Raw genomic sequence first — 22,363 nt, forward strand, 5'->3', positions numbered from 1 at the left:
TGGACACCTTTGATCTTCAAACAAAGTTCACCAAACAACTTACTATCACTAGAAGGAAGAGTTTTATGGAGTGGAATTGGATGTAACCAATGGTTTTGGTTGATTTGCTCCAAGTAGAAGCTTGAATGTTGAAGAAAGTTCCTTCCTTCCTTGCTCAAGGTGGCCGGCCAACAAGAGGTAAGAAAATGGTGAATTTTGGTGAAATTTTGGATATTTAATCCTTGGATCAAAAGGTCAAAAAAATGTCAAAAGGTGAATAGTACTTCTTAAGTCACAACCAATGAGATTGTGACACATGGCACCTTATTAAATGCATTCCTATCCTTCTTTTCTCTCTCACATCAATCACTTCACACACTCCACTTATCTCTTAACACCCGATAAATTATTCACAGTATCCGAAACTTAACCTTATTGGCCGAATTTTTCCGAACTTTTCGCACTAGTGGGTCCCACGTCCGCTATTTACTCTTAATTTTCTAAAAACTCGCCAATGCTAGAAAAATCATCTTAAAACTATAACTACTCATAAAATCCTCTCAGAAAATATTTCTAAGCCAGAAAATGCAAAATTATGCAATTAAAGGGGAAATAACCCTAGGAAAAATATTAGGGTTTTACGGGCTCTCACATAGGTTGGCTTGTAATAGTTGAACAGTTAGGATGTTTGTTTTTGTTTTGGTGGTTTGTATAAGGACCCTTCTTAGGGTCTATCTTCTGCTGGTTGTGGTTATAGTGTATTAGAGTGGTTTGACTCTATACTTTTGAAGATGTAAATAGAACTTTTGGTGGTTGTATAGATATTGTATAAAGTGCTCTTTCGATTTATCTAGTTTCTTTGCTTTAAGTTTTGAGTCCTGGCGCGAGTTAGGCAGGCGACCCGCCGATACCCTTGGGTTCGCCCTTGGGAGAAGTGGGGTCGTCACAGTATCACTATTACTGTACGTGAAGAGCTCAAGAACTATCTCGAAGAAGCCCTAGCACCTACAATAGATGTTGATGCTGAGGTGAACAAATATTTTGATGCCCTACCATCTTCAACAACATGGGGCGTTGCTGAAAACATAGTAAGTTGTGAAGATTTTGCGGTATCACCTTCAAATAATGACATCAAGGAGAACTAGCTGAGCAAGCACAGCCAGACTATTGATGGCACAAGAGCTTTTGATAACAATATCAATGATCCGCAAGATGGACTGAATCTAAAGGATTTAAATGATCTTGCCCTATCACTTTCATGAAATATTGAGTCTGGTCCAAAGGTGACTTAGTCCATTTTAGTTCCTACCAATCTCAGTTAAGTCTATCCTCTTCCCCCTAGTATAGGAGCAAGAGTAGGTATAGATTTAAATTGTTGACGCTTGATTTAAAAAAAAAAGAATGTTAAGATGAAGTAAGTGGTGGAGAAACAAGAAGATGATGAATTTTGACCCCCTCCCCCCTGTGGTAGCAAAGCTCCAACCATGCTTTACAACTAAGGCTTCTTTATTTGTAATGGTTAAAGGCCAAAAAAAAATAAAAATTCAAAGGCAAAACCTCTCGATTACAAAGTTATATTGTTTACAATTGCTCTAATTTCACTTCATTCCAAGCCTCTTTGACAATTGTACTACACACAGACGACATAATTTCACTCACAAAGAACAAGCTTAGCATGTCCAAACACTTTTAAACGATTTTGTAGAACGCTAAAAATTGCCAAGAACTGATTCACAAGCTTGCGATCTATGAGATTAATAGTATGAGTAATGATATTTAAGAATAAATGCTAGTTAAATATATCTTATTACCACGACCCTTATGATTACATTTATCTAAATATAAGATTATAAGTTTATTCCATTGACTTTATTTAATTAATTAAAATAACTAATTATTAATAAGATAAATCCTATTTATACATCAATAAACCCATGACTTTAGAGCTCACGTACTAATAGCCCTATGATAAGAGTCTGCTATGACATTAACGGTGTCATCGCACGGGAGGACTCTACAAGAGCTCTACAAATCTATCTAATTCTTATAACTCTTTAAGCCTACCAAAAAAGTACATATCTCTGTGCAGTCTTGCACCCATGACACTTGATCCCATGTCACAAAATCATTGCCTCTGTCTGTGTCATAATCATCAGCACATTGGCCAACATTCGCTACATAATTAAACTTGACCTCTTCAAAATGAACATGCGCAAGAAGCAAGCACCTTTGGCTTCACCTTGCATCAATGAAATCTTAATGCTGCCAACAGTGACAAATCGAAGCACTTGTAGTATCATTTTGGTAATGGTACATCAATGTCTGACAAGATTTTGTTCATGTCATCAAAGTAAGGCCACTTTTGCCGGCTTTTAGAATCAATCTTACTTTCCTGTTTACGGCAAAAAATTAAGTACTTGTCAACTTGGGAAAAAATGGCGCTGCAATATAATACAATGTAATTAATCTCATCAAAGCTAGAATAAAAAAAACAAACATAAAGATGCACAACGGCATCAATGTCTGACAAAGATTTTGTTCATGTCATCAAAGTAAGGGCACTTTTGCCGGCTTTTAGAATCAGTCTTACTTTCCTGTTTACGGCAAAAAATTAAGTACTTGTCAACAACTTGGGAAAAATGGCGCTGCAATATAATACAATGTAATTAATCTCATCAATGCTAGAATAAAAAAACAAACATAAAGATGCACAAGGGCATCAATGTCTGACAAAGATTGTGTTCATGTCATCAAAGTAAGGCCACATTTCCCGGCTTTTAGAATCAGTCTTACTTTCCTGTTTATGGCAAAAAAGTAAGTACTTGTCAACAACTTGAGAAAAAATGGCGCTGCAATATCATACAATGAAATTAGTCTCATCAAAGCTAGAATAAATAAACAAACATAAAGATGCACAAGGGCTATTAGAAGTCCTCTGAAACATATGTGGTTGCATTCATCTTTATTCCAAAGATAATAGTCAACTCCAACGGCATTAAGCAAAACATATGTTAAGAAGAGTAACAGACAAACACTGGGCAATGTGCAACTGATTCTTTGCAACTGCACTGCTTTAATTCATTTTTGACCATTGGCCGGAACCAAAGCTCGCTTCAATCTTATTTCCAGCCGATGTGAATGATTATGTTAACAAAGCCCCAATACTTTTGGTTGGAGATTATAGTCCGAAAGTGCAACATGTCACAAATAGCATTTGAAGCTTGTATCAAAGGTTTGGAAGTCAACAAGGTACTTTACAATAGGAGAATAGGTAATAATTGCTGGAAATACAGTAGACATATGATTGTACACACAAGTATGTCCTACATACACACTAAAAGAGGAAGAAGTATATGCTTAAATAGCACCAACAACAGAAATGTGTGTGAGCTATTGGAATTACTTTCTCAGTTCATTGAACATTAAAAATCTACTAATATTTCCAAAACAATGATTTGACAAGATACCACACTTTTCCTAAGGCAAGGCCTAAGCCATAATGGGGAAGACATGTCCGTTGTTATAAAACCTGGTATCATAATGAGGAACAAAGTCAATATCCAGCATGCTGACTAGCGCAGCAAACAGAAACGACTATATTCATTTATGTGGCTTCCTATTCCACAAGCAAAAAGCCAATTAACCAACTCATTCCCCAGTGCAGGAGTTTCTTTGCATCTAAGCTCCTATCTCCTGTTTTGTTGCATCTCAAAACATTTAAAAAGGGCTAGTAAATGATCCTAGTATACTGAACCACAAGAAACAGCTAATTCCTACTTTATGAAGGTGCATAATCAACAAAAGCATACAGGTATGAGCATGTACAATACATGAGGATAATATTTCAAACTTGACCTCCTTTTGAAACAATCTACATGAAAATGGATCACTCAGTCTGGTGGAATAACCTGGTTAGGCATTTCCAATTTCTTGTGCCATTTGAAAGTTTGGTGTGTCAATTAGATGTTGGGAGAGTTCATTTCCCCTGAATGTTCATTCCTACAAAATCCATACGTGCCCAATTCTGGAATGAAACCGCAAAAAGCCTATTCCAATTACACAGGCCAAAGACAACCCCCCCCCCCCCTCCCAAAAAAAAAAAAAAAAAAACTTAAGCCTTTGAAGAACATATTATGTATTATTGTTTTCACTCTTACATTTCATTGTTAAAAATCTCACATTCTCCCATATGGTTCTGGTTAAAAATCATGTCAACTATTTTAGATAAGACACCTAGCTACTTTAGTTAAATTATGGGGCTATTCGCAGTATTCCAAGGGAAACCAGCTTTATCAGAACGATTAACATCATTGGTGATTGTCTCAAAGAAAATTGAAAAACAAAATTTGAAAGAAAATTTATCCAAATATATCTATCGTGTTCCATAGACTTAAGATGTACAGTGTTATCACATTATGACTTTTCATAATGTTCTCCAAAAAATAAGGATTTTCAAGATATATCAGCTCATATTTTAATCAATTAGCACTAATTCATGTCATTTTGACTTCCCTAGCAAACTGTAGAATAAGGACATGTATTCTGATCCTTTTCCAGTAAAAAACATATCTAGCATCTAAACTTGCAAAACAGCACATAACTAAAGAAATAATGGTGCAAGGGGGAGTAGAAAAAGGAGAGAGTGTATAGGATTCTTGCTCAAAAAATAGACACCTTGCATAACAATAAAATGACAATGTTATGAAAGTAAGCCAACTATGATCCAGATGGACGTTTTCATGATTGAAACCTACCTCATATTTCTGAACCAAAGATGCCCACAGAGATTTGCATTGTCCTGGGCTTCGACTTATTCCACCAGATAACAAATTGGAAGATATTTCTTCCCAGAGAGCCATTCGACCCTTGACAACTTGGAATCTGTTATGAAGTTCCCCACGCATTCGAATTAGCTTTTTGATCTCTTCAGGCTTCCATTTGTTTCGTTTCACAGACTTGGAAGACTTAAGTTCCGATTTTGGTAGGCCTGAATCAAGCTCACCGCTGTCTATTTCTGAATTTTCATAGTGTTCCTTCTGTAACTGCAAGCTGGTATTACCTTCTTCCAACACATTGTTTGTTGGTATTTGTACAAATGATTTCCAAAAGTTGTCTGATTCTGCACCATTTGAAGAGAATGCCTTCGATGATGTAGAAACTGAATTAGCTTCATCCTTGGATCGCAGTTTATCAAAATCCATCTCATTATCTGCAATCATCAAAAGTCAAATAAAGGTTTAGAAACTTTAGATCATTTGAGAAGAATTGAGGACAGATGACCAAATCTGCTAGTCTGGTACTATATCATGGTCACTAGGTTGATAAACAGTAGTTATAAATAAACTTTAACACATAAAGGCACATGGAGTGCAGATATCTGCAAAAGCATAAGAACCAGAAAAGTAGTTTATGGTCAAATTTATTCAGATTGCTGAACATATCTTGTCCTTGTTATAACCGTCTCTTATTCTTGGCCTTTCTAATCGAGCATAGGAAGAGAGACCTCTAAATAGCAGAAAGCGGCAGAAAAATACTAGTGATGGTGGGCCAACTTTTATGAAGTTGATTGACAAGACACTTTCCACGATTAGACTGCCTATTGCTATCAGAAAACGTTGCCCAGAAACACAAAGATGAAGCAGTGAAATCTGGCCGTCAATGCTACACCTCAACTCAACACATAAGCCTTTTCAAAACCATTTGAAATTGGCAGCAGTGTTCCAGCTCTTTCATTCAGCTTGGCATAAAGCTAACTCATTTGTCCGCCACAAGTTTCACCATTTACACCACTTTTATTTCCTTTCCTTCACGAGAATTGTACTTCTTAGTAACATATACATGTCATTAGATTTTTACAGTTGACAATAGTAAATGCCTCCTACATGCTGTGTGAGAGCAGAGCCAATCATAAAGCTTGTGTAGACAGAACATGCATCACTTTCTTTGATAAGAAAAAAGAAAAGGAAACAAAACCTTCTAAATCTTGTTGCATGATGCTTCTTAAGTGTGCATGGCTGTCACTGTCATCAACCTCCTGTGCCCCATTAGGTCGTCGCTTTCTTTGATGCCCATCAACTGCTTTTCTCAATGTTGAAATTCCTAAACCCACACGTGACCTTTCCGATAGCTTTCCATTTATGTCATCAGCTAGGACTCCTGCTGGGTTTTCTAAAGCTATTGCAATGACTTCAGGTCTTTTGCTACTATATTTCCTAACTACTTTTCTCAGAACTTCGGAAACAGTCCTCTCCATGTGAACCAGAGGTGAGCTTACAGGACAACTTGATAGTGCAGCATGTGCAGCTTTGTGCAGTGCATCTAAAAGTTTTCCTTTGTCAAGCCATAAGCAACGTGTTGTAATTTTTATCTTCCCTTTTAGTGTTTTCTCCGTTAGACTGTTTGAAGCCTGGGGGCGTAAAATTTCCATACTGCAAGAAAAAATGAGAATTATCAATCTTCCACTGCAAGTTAAAGAAAATTAAGCCTTTTCAGGTGTCTTGCACAGTTTACCTGATGACTATAATACCATCTGATGCTATCCTAAGTCTCTCATCAATGCAAAGCTCGGTAGATGTCCCAAATGCTTTGTCACCATCACTATACATCAACTGCAATTTCAACAGTATGTAAGCAAAACTTAACTGTTAAAACATCTGGATTATCTGAAAACTGAAAAGCAAATCCATTTTGATTACAGGGTGCAACTATTTGTTTGCTTTGCAGTGTGTTCGTACATGTGTTAGCAGGTTTGAAAGAGATAACCACCTGTAGGTTTTCTTTCCCCAGGGAAGTGAAACCATTAGATAGAACTCTTCTGTTCCTCAGGTGTGAGACACCAAGCATCTCTCCATTCTTTATGACCTGATTTGATAAAATAGCCATTAACCAGACTCTATGAAGCTACCCGACAGTAGGTACACACCAAGCCTACACAGAACAGTTAATGGCACATAGCAAGCTGCACTACATTAGAAGAAAATTACTGTCACAGGACTATTTCTTTACAAGTCCTGCAAGAGCTTTTTGATCCTTCATCCACCTTATAAAAGTGCAAGGACTGGATTTTCTTAGGCTAACAAACCATCACCGAAAATCCGTTACATTTGCTGAGGATGGTTCTCATGGTTAATTGTGCTGTCAGTGCAAGACCATGGTTAATTGTGCTGTCAGTGCAAGAGACTATGTAGAAAGCAACCTTCTTCTTGATGTTAATATCACCTAACACTAGGAACAGTGCTAAGCAACAATAAAATCATTACTTACCACAGTATGCCGAATGCCAGTTGATTTTCCCAACAATTCATGCTCTTTTAGGAATAAAAGCTCCCCATGAATGGGTAGAAAATGTTGTGGCTTCACAATTTTAAGCACTTCATCCTTCAAGAACGAAAGTCAATTCAGTGTTTCATGACCACACAAGTTTAAAGTCCAATATTAATAGAACAAACTAAAAAAGGAACATACAGTAATTGCTATCAACGTTATTCACAAATCTCGTAGTTACCAAAATGTTGAACAAAAATCACAAATGAAAAGACAAAGACCTGCGATGCTTTACTACATCTCAATCATATTAATATAATTCATTACAACTATCCCTAGTATCAAATCATATCAAAAGGAACTCAAATGATACAATCATTTCTCAAACTCTAAAAAATGACAGCACATAAAAGATGAGGTGCTCTGACTTAGATCAGTATCAAAAGTTTTTTTTTTTTTTTAAGAAAAAGAGGCAAAAAAAGATTTCTGCATGATGATCATCTTACCAATTCTTCACGATGAGCATGACCAGACGAGTGCAAGTACTCATTCTTGCCCATCACAATAGCTGACCCTATTTCTGATATACGATTAAGCATTTTCATCACCCGAGTTTCGTTACCAGGTATAACCTATAATAAATCATATAAACAATGAAAACCACAAATATATACAGCAGAACCTTGCGGAAAGATTAACAAAAAGTAAAGCTTTAACATGACGATTTAAATATCCAACCAGGTCATCATTGTACAAATACTAGGCAAACAAAGACACATCTGAAAAGGGATGGTAACATCTAGCATGTCATCTGAAGCAATCGACATCTTAAAAGGAACTTAAGTCAGAAACGCTGAACCAAAAAATTGACTAAAAGGTCAATGTCAACATGTAAGGTATGTTTTGACACAGTCTATAACTTTTTCATGTCAAATTTCATCCGAGGAAGTGACAAACTGCCCTCAAAATTAGGATTCAAGTTGAAAGGAGGAGTACATATACTCCAGTTTGAACAGATGACTCAAAAGTTTGCTTAGCCAGAGTAATTCATTCAACAACTCTGAAACTGCATCACGTTGCGAGATATACTAAACTCAAATCAACATCAACCCTGTTGCTCCATCAATAGCTATACCGAAGAAAGCCGCATCAGACATAGTTAGTATAGTTAGGTTCCCAGTACACCGCATCCATAATAATGACCCCTCAACGAAATGACAATTTTCCGAGATTTTCACAAAAAAAAAATGTGTCTTTAAGAATTCGTTCTCTAATTAAACCGGCCGCTTCATGATATTATTATGATACTTATGTCACCACGGATGTGTTGATATCTGCCATATCTAAGCCTCCTCTTCCTTCTTTTTCTTCTTATTGATTTCCTTTGCATGCTCACTTTGTTACCAGAAGAAGATTAGCAGTTATCAGAATAAAAAATGTTTTAGATCTAGAACAAATATAGATAATCTGATTACTCAGAATAGCATTTCAAAGCAAGCTCAGACACAAAAGACACAAGGATTTTTAATGTAAAGATTGCAAGGATTGTAGCCTGATATTACCTAAATCCCCACTAAAACCTTAAGCCACAGTTACAACCATTTCATACGCAAATCTCATTGGTGATTTGCAGAAACAGCTCCAGAACACATGGGTTTCCACTCAACTAAAACTTTGATCACTTGTTTCTTTCATTTAATTAGTCTAAGGAAACTATTTACATGCCTTAACTTAGAAAGACTCATTAAACATGTATAAAGCACAGGTCTGAAATACATTTGAAATATCCACCATGAAGATATTTCACATAATTACTCATTTCTATCTAGATGCCTATAAAAGCAATGCCTTGGCAGTTCAGTTTCCCATGCAGACACACTTTCACATTCCTATCAAATCCCTGTTTAAGCCCTCATCAGCATTTGTTGGACAGCTTCCAAATTGATCTTTGCCAGGAAGATATCAATAATAGTCTCCTAAAACCTCACATTCTTCCTTGTCTACAGATGTTACTATATCTACATCTGTAATTGAAGTATCCAAATCAATGAATTTCTATTGTTATACTGCACAAAAGGTTTCCCCTGCAAATCACCAAGAATGTGTCATTTTTAATTCCAATCAATGTATGTCTGACAGAGACTGGCAGTGACATCTTTTATTAGGTAATGTTAACCGGAAACTAGCTGTAACATCTTTTATTAAATTCAGTGTATTACGGTCTTTCTATTTGGGGATCTAGTAAAATCATTGCAACTGCAGATAGAACAGTTGATACTACATCTCCCAGTGATATGCTGTCCAAATTACCCAAAATCTCATCCCACTCCCAAGAAGAGGTACAAAAGCCCATTCTTAATTTGTATCATGCAATTCAGTTAGTTACTAAGACTTCCTCTTCCTCCTCCTCCTTTCTTTTCCCTTAAGATTGCTTTAATTTCAAAAAGCACTTGACACAAATTGTATAGTGTAGTTATTTTCACCACTCAAAGTCATTACTTCAATTAGTTTAAATTACAGCAATAAATTCCATGCATCAAATTTCTTAGATCTCCTCTCATCCTATTTTCTGATCATATTATTTAGACATTTTCAACCATCTAGAAAAGCATATGTGCTGATACATTTTTTTTAGGCCAAGTGGAGGGCAATCACTCATGGTTAGTCTGTGTATGAGAAATGCAGTTTATCTGAACTTTCATTTAGCCTACGAAATATTTTCATTAGTTTGCTTTAAAGCTCCATCTTTCATGATATCTCACCAGTCTCATCAGCTAGCGTGCTTATGGCTGGTGGAAGCTAGATAAAATTTGGCATTGAACATAATACATTTCTGAGGTATGTCAGGCATGTACATGATTTATTGGAACATTAGTTAGAGGATTAAAATACAGTGGCACCCAAAGTGGCTGAAAAGCAAATACATCTGCTAATCTATATCCTTCAAATAGATATTCAAGCTCCAAAGAGACTTCCATAATTTCCTACAAACATAGTACGGTTAATTTCTTCTCTCCATGAGCAATGCACTTAATATAACCTATTCAGTGGACTCTTTATAATATTTCACTGAGTCTCCTCATTAGCTAGGGTCATTGTGGAATGTGGATGTTGGATATGGTTTATGCACCGAACAAAATGCAAGTCTCAGGTTGTCTTTCATGTAGGCATAAGATGCGTGGATTTATTATAGGGTTAAAAGGCACTGGCACCCAAATTGGGTAATTATGCAAAGATATATTCACATCTATATCCTTAAATTGAAACCAAAAGCTCCAGAGAGATTTCCATACCTTCAATTGGACTCAAAGTTCCAGAAAGACTTCCATAATCTTTTTCCTCAGATTAGGTTGATACTTGAGGTTTTCCTTTTTTTTTTTTTTGGTTGGTTCCTTCTGCTTTTTCTTTTTCTTATATATCACTAAGTAACCTACAAAATAGACAAATGATCTTATTTACTTTCCCATATCTTTTGCATCAATTTATTTTTCTTTCTCTATCTATTAGTCTTCTCTTAGCTCTTCCTTTCCTTGCAAGATATTCATTTGCAAGGACTGTAGTAGCATTGCAATAACCCCGAGTACAACCCCATATCTTCTTTGACAGGATTGGTTATAATTGGACGGGCATAAATCAGGAAAAAGTGGTAAAAAGAGGATTTTTTAAGCTATAATTATACAATTTGTCAGTCATTTCAAATAATGTATATGAAATAATACGAGACTTTAAAACATATGATCCAAACAGTAATTTCTCTTTAAAATGAAAATCATCCAATGCCTTGCACCTAATTGCTATTATTGCAACAGTTGCATGCAATACAAACAAATTATTCTGGAAAAATCCTTTTTTTTATATATCATTCTCCCAACCTTTTCATCTTCTTAAACACCGTTTTATCTCACATACATTGGATAACAAAAATGCTAGAGTGAATGATACAAAAACATTTCCAACAAATCTTCAATTCAAACGGACCCAAGATATCTAAATGAGTAAAAGTAGCTTCAAATGAAGGATCAAACCTATAGATTCCACTGAGATAATGTGGTTTAGAGAAGATGAAGTAAAATACCATTCCAAATTTGAGGTCGAGAAACATTTATGAAATTATAAAAGACAAAATCATCTGATCAGATCAGAAGCAGAAATACTTTTCAAAGTAACTCTAACTTGCATGCCCAGCAAATCAAGCTCTGAAAAATTACCTTAGCAGAATACAAAATCAAATCCTCTTGTGTCAGTTTGAGTGAATGGCTACTTCCATATGATGCAAGATTCAGTGCAGCACGTGGTTCTGCCTGACACAATAGGTGCACTTACTCAAATGCTACATCAGAAATTTGGATGAACAATAAAAAGTCACTAACGGATGATCACAACTAAAAAAAATCAACGTAACTTACTTGAGAGCCAGTAGTTACAATGAGTAAATCTTTGGGTGAATAAGCATCAATGTCTTCCACTTTCACCTATCCATCACATGTACAGTATGAAAAGCAAGAAAGCGGTTTCTTATTATCAAATTGGTGATATAAGGCATTAGGATGGAGGATGATGGGGTAGCTATGATTACTGAACGCATACTCTTGCATCATCATATTAACCTCCAAAATCTAACACATCAACAAAAAAAAAAGTACCAAATGGCAGCAATGGCCACACATGTTGGATACTACAAAAAGTATATTCATGAGTCAAGATTGACAGGTGATGCATGTCCAATTTAATTACCAACATCAGCAACTTAATACTTTTGGGGCACTAATCATCTGCACATCAGAATTCACTTTTTCAGGCAAGCTCACCGAGAAATGTTCACATATTGATTTAAGACATCTTGGTAGTGTAAAAGCAACCTGGAGTCTTTTCAAAACAAGCAAAATTAATCCTATCAAAGAGAATATGGAAAACCACATATATGGATTGCTCATATTTCATTTCTCTGGAGAACAAATGTAACACAAACAAGCGTCATAAAGTGATTACCAGTGTTGATGGATCAATAGGTGCCTTTCCATCTTTCCATGCAGCATCCAGATATGTCCTCAATGCCATTCCAACAAAAACCTGATGTGCTGATAAAAATTATGTCTGTCCCTCAAAGTAATGGGCAAGGACTAAAAAATCTTAGAGATCTTACCAATTTTCTGCCGGTCAAGTCAGCTGCAGCTTTCACACTTCCGAGACGATGAATATTTGATGCAAATTGGGTAGTGATAACCCTGCCTTTAGCAGCTGAAATACGACGCAACAATGCATCCGCTACAACAGTCTCACTAAGTGTCCTTCCAGGCGAGAGTACATTTGTTGAATCACTCATCATCTGCGATTGAATCGACCCAGTTAATTCACTTCAATAAAGACAGACACTCAGTTAATGTAGCTAATCAGTCCTGATATCTGAACACTCCACTTTGTCGGGCATGCTTTACTGGCAACAAAAAAGAATTGCTCTCATTTTGTGCCCTTTGAACATGATTAGAGTTTTAGGCATTAGATTTTGAAATTATTTCTTGGATGATTAAAACTTTTTTGAAACCTTTCTTAGTGAAATCAAAATTCTGTTCTTCGTTCCATGGAGGTGCCACTTCAGATGTATCCTACTGTTTTTGACTGAGGACTAAGCAAGAAGACAATCAAAAAATGTAATTCATAGTGTTTGGTTGTAAGGAAAAGCATGAAAGTTGTATTAGCGGTTAGCTACTTTTCCAATGGTGTGTGTTTGGTTAAAGAGAGAATTATAAAAATCTCCTGCACATTACAAAGCTTTCCTACATTTCATATCCTGCAAAACTTGCAAGGTTTTGCTCAAAAGATTCAGTTACACAGAAGAATCATAACTACCACTAATCACCTATTTCTCCTAATTTTATTTCTTGTCAAACTAACATGCACAAGGAAGTAACTTTCTCTTTCCTATACCTCATTTTTCTGCACTTAGGTTTCCTGCATAGATTTACCACTATTCAGACATAGCATGTTTGCCAAACGATGGAGAGAATGCCAGCAAGAAAAATCAAAAGAGAGAAAAGAAAACATAGAGGAGTCACAAAAGACACAAGGAACAGAGAGGATGAGCAACCAGGAATTTCAGCATTGGTTGAGCCTTCTTCCAGCAGTAGAAAAGGAAAGAGGGCAGGGGAACAATGAAAAGAAAAGGAACAAGAAAAGAAAAAGATAAGCTGTAGTGATGCTTTTAGGTGTGTGCAGGGTGCTTTCTATGGGTTATCAATGTGAATATGCTATGATGAAGTGGTGCAGTGTTGGAGCTCTGTTTTGGGAGTGTGTGCCAGTGTGGTGTTGAACCCCAATAGGTGGTGATGGCCTTATTGGTTGAATGGTGATAAAGACGGATACTGTGGTTGTGGCTGTGGTCTATGCAGCTCTGTGCTGGTCTTGGTGGACATGGCTGTGCCGAACTGACATGTGCCGCGTGTAAGAGTCATAATATGGAAATTAATGGAAGCAAGGAAGAAAGAAGGAAAGTGGAGGAGCAGCAGACACTGTAGCACCAGATGGCAAGAAGTGGTAATAAAAGAGGAGAGATGAAGTAGAGAGGATGGTACAGGAGGAACAGGAGAGTTAGGTAAGCAGAAAGGATAAAGAGATGGAGGTCATGAAAAGGAGAGCAACAACATTCAAGGGACTGAAAGCAGAGAAATATATGGATAAGTAAACCCTAGAGGGACTAGAGGAGGATGGGGACAAAAAGGAAGGGAAAAGGAATAAAAAAGAAAATACAAAGCCAGCCCAGAATTTTACCAATATCCTGAAACTCGATAATTTATCAAAATTAAGAACTTTGAGTGCCCCAGAGTGATCTTCTTAAAAAAATTTAGTATGTAATCCGACTGTTGAATAAAACAAAAAATCATAAGAAGTTAGCCTGTTAGATAAAATTGCTATTGATCAAGAAAATTATTGATTCATAGTTTATACATACATTTGGATTTGACTGCAGTCTATTAGAGGTTTATTGTATGACATAGACATTAGGTTTATTTAAGTTGTCCCCAATATTAACTGAAACTCTCCGTTATATATCAATATATGGCATTAAGAAATATCTACAAGCTCATACCAGAAAATTTAAGTACTCCTAGGTATTGGATACACTTAATTAAGGGCTTGTTCTCGGTTCATTATTTTAGCTGATTATGAATTAGTGATTTTAGATAATTAATTTTGTGATGTTCTCGTTTTGTTTTTGTATTCAGATTATACATTTTTTAATAAGCAAAAAAGCTAAAATCCATAATCAACCGAAGAGTAGCTTTTGCTGATTCTGATTGTTCTCTATAATCACTTTCCATATCAGATTTTGCAAAATCTAAAGCAAGTGAGAACAAGGCCTAAGTAATACTACTGAATTAGCACATTGAACTGATATTATTCATCACCAATAAATGGCTGATGTATCTTTTACTAAGAAACATGATGATCACATCAACTGAATGCCCAGAAAATATAAGATAAGAAGTCCAAAAAAATAAAGACATCTTCAGTTAATTATCTCCCATAGGTTCCAATTTTATCCATTGATTTGACTTGCTTTAAGTATAGGTACTTGTTCAGCAAATAGGAACTAAGAACTTAAACTTTCAAAAACTAGAACTGAACTTAAAAGGTACCAAAAATATTGAAAAATAATAGTGATGATAGGTTTTTAGGTCAAGGAAGACCAGGAAAAAAAAAAGATAGAAATCCAGTAAAATGTCCAAATGTCCCGATAGGATAGAATTTCAACAGCAACTGTATATCCCCTTCTTACCCATCTAATTTGAATTTTTAAATCCTAGATACCCAACGGCTATATATTTTCAGCAATGGAAACGCAAAATCTGAAGCTCTAAGGTGCATTCAATGTTTCAGAAATGGCCTAGTGAGGAAAAAAATATCATGCATTCTGTAGAATCAACTTAAACTATAAAACAAAAAAGAAAAAACAAAAGAGCTTAATGATAATCTAGTGCTTACCAAGGTAACTCCTTCTTTAGAAAGCTCTTCTAAAGCTCCACGGTCAAATACTTTCCCATCTAATGGTGTCTCATCAATCTGTTGAATTTGATAAACTTGTTAACCAAATGTAACTATTCGGAAAGAAAAGAAAGACATTCACCAAACAGATACCTTCCAGTCCCCTGTGTGAAGAATAGTACCATCAGCACAGCGAAGAACCAATCCACAACAATCTGGAATGGAATGTGTAACCCTAATCGGTTCCACCTCAAATGGCCCAGCAACAAATCTCATTTTTGTTTTAAATATCTTGAGCCTAGAAGGAATAAAAATCCCAAACTCCTTCAATCTCTTCTTGATAAGCTGCACAAAAACAGGAAAGGCTACTGCATTTAACATTAGCCAGCATAAACTAAAAGCATTAGGTTTCAATGTGATATGATGCATCTCATGAAGTAAACTAACAAGCACTATTATGATATAGTGCAACTCATGAAATGATATTATGCATCTTCAAATGCCAAAAAGCGATCCAATGTGCATCGCAACAGCAGATTCAGGAATCAACATCAGACTGGCATTGCATGTTTGATTTAATAACTGGATTAGACAGGATTACTTTTCAGAAGACTAGTGTGCTTCTCATAACAGGATATTTTTTCTAATACAAGTAGCCAGTTTTTTTTTCCTCCTCTCTTGCACCAGATTATTGACAGGCTATGATGAAGATAGAGGTATAAGGCTTCAGGACTCTGTTTATTGGTTTTTCAACAAGTACATGCATTCTTTGGCAAATAAGCAATGTCCTCATGTTATCAGAACCAGAAGTAAATCAAGATACATAATAACATGCCAACATCGTATATAACGTTCCCATGTACATATGCTATGATTTTATCATAGAAATGGGTAAATAACAAGCACAGAAACCAACCATATATAGGGTAGTCCGGATTGCTCGTACAATCCAATGTGATCACATAAGTGGAATGAATGTTATGAATAACGGCAAAATCATTTACATTTTACATATCTCATATCTTCTTATCTGGACAACTATATATGAATGAGATGCAGCAATTCTTGAAGGTCATCTAACCACATCTATGCATCTCATGTCATAGGTGTGGCAACTTACACATAAAGCGTTTGAATAGAAGAAAACTTCACATAATTGTAAAATTCCTGTTACAAACCTCCATTGTAAAGGAAGATGCAAATATAGGCGTGCGTGCATCCAAAGCAGGAATTACCTGTTTCAGCAAACAAAACTGATGAATGAGAGAGAATTATGTCATCAAATAGACATGTTTACATAGGAGGATCATTTTCTAATATTGATAATAAGTATAATCGAAGAGAACAGAATGATAGATGTAGAGAACGTAGCCTGACTCAGGATACTATTGCCCTTAAATTCAGCAGGGAATGAGTCCTAGCAGTGTTTCAAGTATTTCAATTTAAGTTAAAATTTTCAACTATCTACTTGAAGCAGTTTATTGGAACTCTAAATGAAATGAAATTTTCATGAATAATTGATTCCAGTAGCTGAAATTATGTATAGCTAATTGCATGCATTGCATTTGTCATTTTCCATTCCATATGAGCATAGTACTACTAATGTGTTACGCACTAAATAACGACTTGTTTTCTTTGTCTTGAAACTTTGATGAACTGCAACAGGAAACAAGTTACTTAACCAGCCTCAGGCAGTGAAAATAATGAGCTCCATACTGACCACCACAATAGAAAAACTAAAAGTACCTCAAGCTAATGTTGCTTCAGAATAGAACCACATTCAATGAAGGAACCTCACCAGTTTAACCATTCAAATTACTAGAAGAAACCAAAGTAAATCAGCAAGGGAGAACCTTTAGTGACAACCTTAAGACAAAAAAACTACTTTCATATAGCATCCCCTACATTTAATTGTTTATTCTCTTAAAACTGTCTCAGTTTAAAGAGACTTGTCCATTTAATGAGCAATAAAAAAGAATTTCAAACAATCAGAAATGTTTATAAATTTGAATGACCAATACAACACAGAAATAATTCAAGAAGCTGAACAGATCTTTACCCAAGGCAACGCACCAATGTGGTCTTCATGACCATGGGTTATTACAACTGCTTCAATTTTGTGGCTCCATTTCTTGATAAACGTGGTATCAGGTATGATTTTCTGGACGCCAAGCTCATCATAGCTGAAAGCATAGCAAAAAACCGTACATAATCAAATCAATTCTCAGTATGCATGTAACAAAACAAGTAATCTCCCAAAAACACAAAGAAAAAACAAACTTTAATTTCTCATGTAAGGGGTCTTTTAAGGGAATGTATGCTGGGAGTAAAAACTCTCCATTCCCATTTTGCAGAGGGTTCACAAGAAAATAAGAAAAGGGAAATTGGTTTCATGCCTAGGTGCAACAAAAGAAGCAAATTTACTATCAAAGTACTCCTTCACAGCTGATGTGTCCAGCTTAAGCAATTCCTAAGATACAGAATCAAAGAAAGGTGCATGAAAACAAGTTACTGATACTTACCCAGGGAACATCACACCAGCATCGATCAAAATATACCGATCAAAATTTCCAACAAGCATACAATTCATTCCAATTTCTCCCAAACCACCAATTGGAAGAACACGCAACGGTGGGCCATCAGAACCTTCATAGAACTGTTCCATCTTACGTTGAACAGAATCTTCCATACTTTTTCGAGGTCCCTCGGCTCTTCCTCGAGATCTTTTACGAGGTTCTCTCGACCCACCACGTGAACCTAACACAAAACCAAGCAATTATGATATGCACCCATAAAAATATATATATCAATACACCCTTACAAAAATTTAAAGGTATCTAAATCCTCTACATGTAAATTGGACAACCAAGCAATAAAAACTGAAAATTTCCCAAGTGTAGTTACATTTCGTGTTTTCCTCTTTTCTTTTCTATATCTCCGAATAAAACCAGTAATTCTGTTTTCTGCAAACTTTTCTTCCTAAATGACATTATCATACTAAATAATTTAACACTTATTTGCATAAAATGCAATAACAGAAAGGGCAAAACATAAATTTCGTAATTAGACAGAAAATAGCAAGAAATAAAAATCGCAACAAGAAAATAGAGCAAGGCAAACTAAAACATAACAAATACTGCTTCATCCTGAGCTAACAGCACTAAAAATTACAAACCCTATGGAAATATTCACTGAAATTAAGACAAAAAGATAAGAACTTCATTGCTTGTAAATTTTACAGTTCATTACCTATAGTTGAAGTAGAATGCGAAGGTCCACAGCAAGAAATGCATTGTCTACTGGGATTTGGGTTAGCTGCTCGAGATAGAGAACCCTTGTGAGCATAAGGATAGAGTGAAACTGCACTGAAACTGATAGCAGCCATGTTTTCAGTCGAAATTAAGTAAGTTCTTCCTGTTCAATTTCTACATAAGTAGAATTTTATTGATGAAAGTGCATTTAGAAATGCGTATTTGATCTGAAATTGGAATTTGGGACGAATTTGGGACGAAGGTTTTGGGAAATTGAATTGAAACCCTAACGAGAGAGCCTTCAGAGTGTTTGGAGGACCTTAATAGGGGCGGGAAATGGAGAACAAGAACAGAGATATGATAGAGAGAGAGTATGGGTAAAATATCTTATTTATATTCTTTTTTCTTAGGAGTATCATTTTCGGCTATTTATACTTGTACGTATTATCATGACTCTGTTTGGATTGGATTGAAAGGAAACAAAAGGAAAGAAAAGAATATCAATGGATTAAAAAAAAAGAAGTAGAGGAAAGTGATTTCCTTTCATCTTATTTCGATTCAGTATGGAGGAAAAGAAAAGAATTGAATTTTTGTTTGAATTGAAGAAGGAAATGAAACAATGAATTGTTAATTTATTAAAAAAATAGAGAAAATCATCATTTAAAATTATTTTAATTAATTTAGTTTCATTTCTCTCCATTTTCGCCCACTATTAAGTGAAAATGTGAGGACTCGAATTTTATTTTACTTACTTTTATTTTATTTTACTGATTTATTTAATTATTTATTTATTCGTTTACTCCAATTAATTTATTTCACCCATTTTAATTTCATTTGCATGGAAAACTGTCCTATTTTATATTTTTAAAAACGTTTGCTAGTAAATTTAATTTTTCTACGGCTCGATTAATGAAAAATAGTGAATACATGTTTTTCGAGGCAAAATTTGGTCCCAGCGTGCAGTGCTCTTGGAGAATTAAGAGTGATCAATAGTAGACTAAGAAAAGTTAATTGAGAGATTAGAGGTGTGTGAATTAAATTAAACTCAAATAGGAGTACTAATTGCCCACTATTCATTTGTTGACTTTTTGTACTAAAGTACTTTTATATCACTTCTACATGTTCATCTCATCACTTCATCAACATCACACACAAACCCTTTCTTCCCCTCCCCTCTTGGCCAACCCTTCCTTCACCCTTTCTTACCAACATTTCAACTAACTTTTCTTCCATTTTTGCTCCAAAAACACACTTCAAACTTGCTGCTTTTCTTGGAACATCACTCAAGCTTGTAGGGAGACTTGAAGGATGAAGGAACCTTGGTGGTTTAGAGTTTAAACTCTATTAGCTTGGTCTTCATCTCTTGGAAGTAAGGTAACACCTCAAAGCTCTTATTTTTCCTTTCAACTTATGGTTATTTTAGTTAGTTTTAACTAGTTAAGCATTGGGTTGTTGATCGGTTCAATGAACCTTGACTCTAGGTAGATGTCTTGAGGTGACTTCTTAGATAGTGGTCTTGACGAATTATTGTGTGTTTAGTTGTTCGTTTGATGCTTGTTTTTGATGAATTATGGCTTAGTTTTGGTTGGGAAAGTTGAAAAGAAAACTTGAAAAAAGGAAGAAGCATGCTGTCCGAAATTTTGTTGGTTGATTCCCTCATGTTAATTTCGAATTTAGTGGTTATTTTGGTGGCAAAATGCTTGTTATATGTTGGTATTTATGTGTGTCAATTATCTCTCAAAAAGTATTTCATTTGGTTGAATTAAAGTTGGGTTAAAGTGGATGCAAATTTGAAAATTTTCTGATCAGGATACCAGACCAGTGTGTACGTATCAGCCCATAACTTTTCATCCAAGAGTTGAAATCAAATGTTGTTTATGGCATCTGAAACTATACTCCGAGAGCTTTCCAACGGTATAAAATGCACCTTCTAATTCGTTTTCTATGAGCCGTAGTGAACTGACAAAGTTGACTGATTTTCCTCACTATTTTTATCCGAGAAACAAGCATAGCTGCAGTTTGTAACTCATTTTCACCCATCTTATAAAACGAATTTTAAAACAGTTTCTTCTAGTGAATTTTGAGTCTAGTTTTGAACACCGCAAACCACGTGAAATTTTGAGTTGTGTAGCTTTAGTTACGGCCAGATTTTGAAACTGTGTTAGGTGCTCCAAAACTGGAAATTCCGTGAACCAGGTTCCAAAATCAGCTTTCCAAAAACTGTTGTATCTTGGTATAGAAAGGTCCGAATTGGGTTCCGTTTGTTGCTTTTGAAACTAGATTTGGAGTTCTATTATTGGTATAAATTTCAAGAGCTGATTCTATTTCTATGAATTTTGGAAAATTTTCAAAATTTACTGAAAATGTAATACTGTTTGCTCTGTTCTTGTTGGAACAGTGAGTTGGAGCTAAAATTTGAATAATTTGGATGAATGAAAATTCAGCTCAGCTAAATTTCTCTTCCCCTAAATCTATCATCCTGCAAAATCTTCAGTTTTCTACCAATCCTCCAACAACTAATTGTACTTTCTTTCTGATTGCCACCGAAAAAATCCTCCACATGCATCTGAAGTTTTCTTTTGTCCCGGAAATCGGCTCACTGAAATTTCTTTTCCCCCAAAATCTGATCACTTTAGGGATTTAGGGATGACTGCTGTACCGAGTTATCATCTATGGTACAGCTTCCAAAACCTACTATTGCCAGCCTTATATATACTTCTGTTTCCGAGTTTTGCCAGCATTCAGCCGAGCAAAGAAAACATAGGTACGCTTCTATATTCTCTCCTCCTATTTTGAACTGCAATTTTTTTTTAATGTTCCTACCTTCTGTTTATATTGTCTTCCATTAATTAAAGACTGTTATGTGTTTGATGTTATGCATAAAAGAATATAATTATGATGATAATTCTTCAGATTAACTTATCTTTGCTTTTCCTTCTGTTTTTTAATTTCAAGGGTTGCCCGATTTTTAAGAGGTGTCCCACTGTGAAGGCTGAAGCTGGGTGAAAGAGTCCAAATATTTGCGGATCCCCAAGAATGTAGTGGATGGAATACAAGCAGCATAACGCAACAGATGCATTAGCAAGGTTAGCTGTGTATTTCCTAGCAAAATGGGAGTTGATGAACATTGACCTGTTGGCTCTAGAAGTGAAGTGTGATTATTTAAAATTTGAAACATATGTGTGGATGATCAACATTTGACCAACCATGTCGATATGTAGCGTCGTGTACTCGGTTATCAAAGAAGAAAGTTTTGAACTATAGTAGCCGTTTGTGTTCCACCACTGTTTTATTGCTCTAGGAGTTTGAAAATTTGCCGTCTACCTGAGTTAAACGCAACAAAAGAAGTGCTGGGAGCATTTGCAGTTTTTGTATTTGCCGAGAACTTGCCATCTTTTCATCTCATTTGCGGAAGAAAACTTAAACCAAAGATGACATCTTACCGTCGCAAGTGCATTCATTTTACCACCGTTGTATTCATTTTTGAGTTCGGTTGGTGCTATTTTCTGCTGATTAAAAATAAATGTTGCTCCACCTTGACGAGAGGTTGTATTGGTGACAACTGAGAGGCGCGAGAGAGAGCTCACTACTGTGTATATGGTTTTGCATGGTAAAATGTGGCCGCGGGTAGACGGGGTGCAACAACGTCCTAGTGGTAAAGTAGTGCCACTTGAGGGTCCGTCTGTTTGCTTATAAAATAATTTCCCCAAGAAAATCTTTTCGCTGGAAATCATTTTCTTGAAAAATCCGCTTTCTAATATAATTATCAGTTAGTATCTCTCTACTACTACTATAGACAATCCATATTAAACACCACAATCAATTTGAGAGTCAAAAAATGGTAAAAAAAAAAAAACTTTTTAAAGCATTCATAGAAAATTCTATGAACA

At 35.6% G+C, this 22,363-nt stretch overlaps 1 protein-coding gene across 8 annotated transcripts; it reads right to left on the reverse strand.

The window, feature by feature from the left end:
* Positions 1-1,821: 1,821 nt before the first annotated feature.
* On the reverse strand, positions 1,822-18,872 carry LOC113737462 (ribonuclease J). 8 transcript variants are annotated; one of them, XR_011841643.1, is made up of 18 exons: positions 18,472-18,872; positions 17,745-17,979; positions 17,296-17,405; positions 16,401-16,457; positions 15,376-15,590; positions 15,223-15,300; positions 12,386-12,568; positions 12,232-12,312; positions 11,649-11,714; positions 11,451-11,543; positions 7,749-7,874; positions 7,243-7,356; positions 6,745-6,840; positions 6,490-6,587; positions 5,953-6,407; positions 4,734-5,188; positions 3,013-3,143; positions 1,822-2,371 (listed from the first exon to the last, which is right to left on the reverse strand). XR_011841643.1 is itself a non-coding variant. In XM_072082505.1 (17 exons), exons 1-17 carry the CDS (start codon positions 18,605-18,607, stop codon positions 2,276-2,278), a joined length of 2,694 nt encoding a protein of 897 aa, XP_071938606.1. In that variant the 5' UTR covers positions 18,608-18,872; the 3' UTR covers positions 1,822-2,275. The 8 variants fall into 8 exon arrangements, 7 of the variants coding, with proteins under 7 accessions (XP_071938606.1, XP_071938607.1, XP_071938612.1 ...); XM_072082505.1 differs by lacking the exon at positions 3,013-3,143; XM_072082506.1 differs by lacking the exon at positions 3,013-3,143 and having other exon boundaries at positions 15,376-15,567; positions 17,282-17,405; positions 18,472-18,871.
* Positions 18,873-22,363: the final 3,491 nt, after the last annotated feature.

The sequence above is a fragment of the Coffea arabica genome, chromosome 3c (assembly GCF_036785885.1).
Source record: "Coffea arabica cultivar ET-39 chromosome 3c, Coffea Arabica ET-39 HiFi, whole genome shotgun sequence".
Lineage (NCBI taxonomy): Eukaryota > Viridiplantae > Streptophyta > Magnoliopsida > Gentianales > Rubiaceae > Coffea > Coffea arabica.

What these genes read in the sequence shown, in the direction of transcription:
- LOC113737462 (XM_072082505.1), bottom strand. Translation starts at nt 18,607, where the DNA reads ATGGCTGCTATCAGTTTCAGTGCAGTTTCACTCTATCCTTATGCTCAC. An exon ending in GCTGGTGTGATGTTCCCTGG is followed by an intron (nt 17,406 to 17,744) that starts GTAAGTATCAGT and finishes CTATGCTTTCAG; the next exon opens with CTATGATGAGCTTGGCGTCC. An exon ending in TGATTTTGTATTCTGCTAAG is followed by an intron (nt 7,875 to 11,450) that starts GTAATTTTTCAG and finishes GATTTATTATAG; the next exon opens with GTTATACCTGGTAACGAAAC.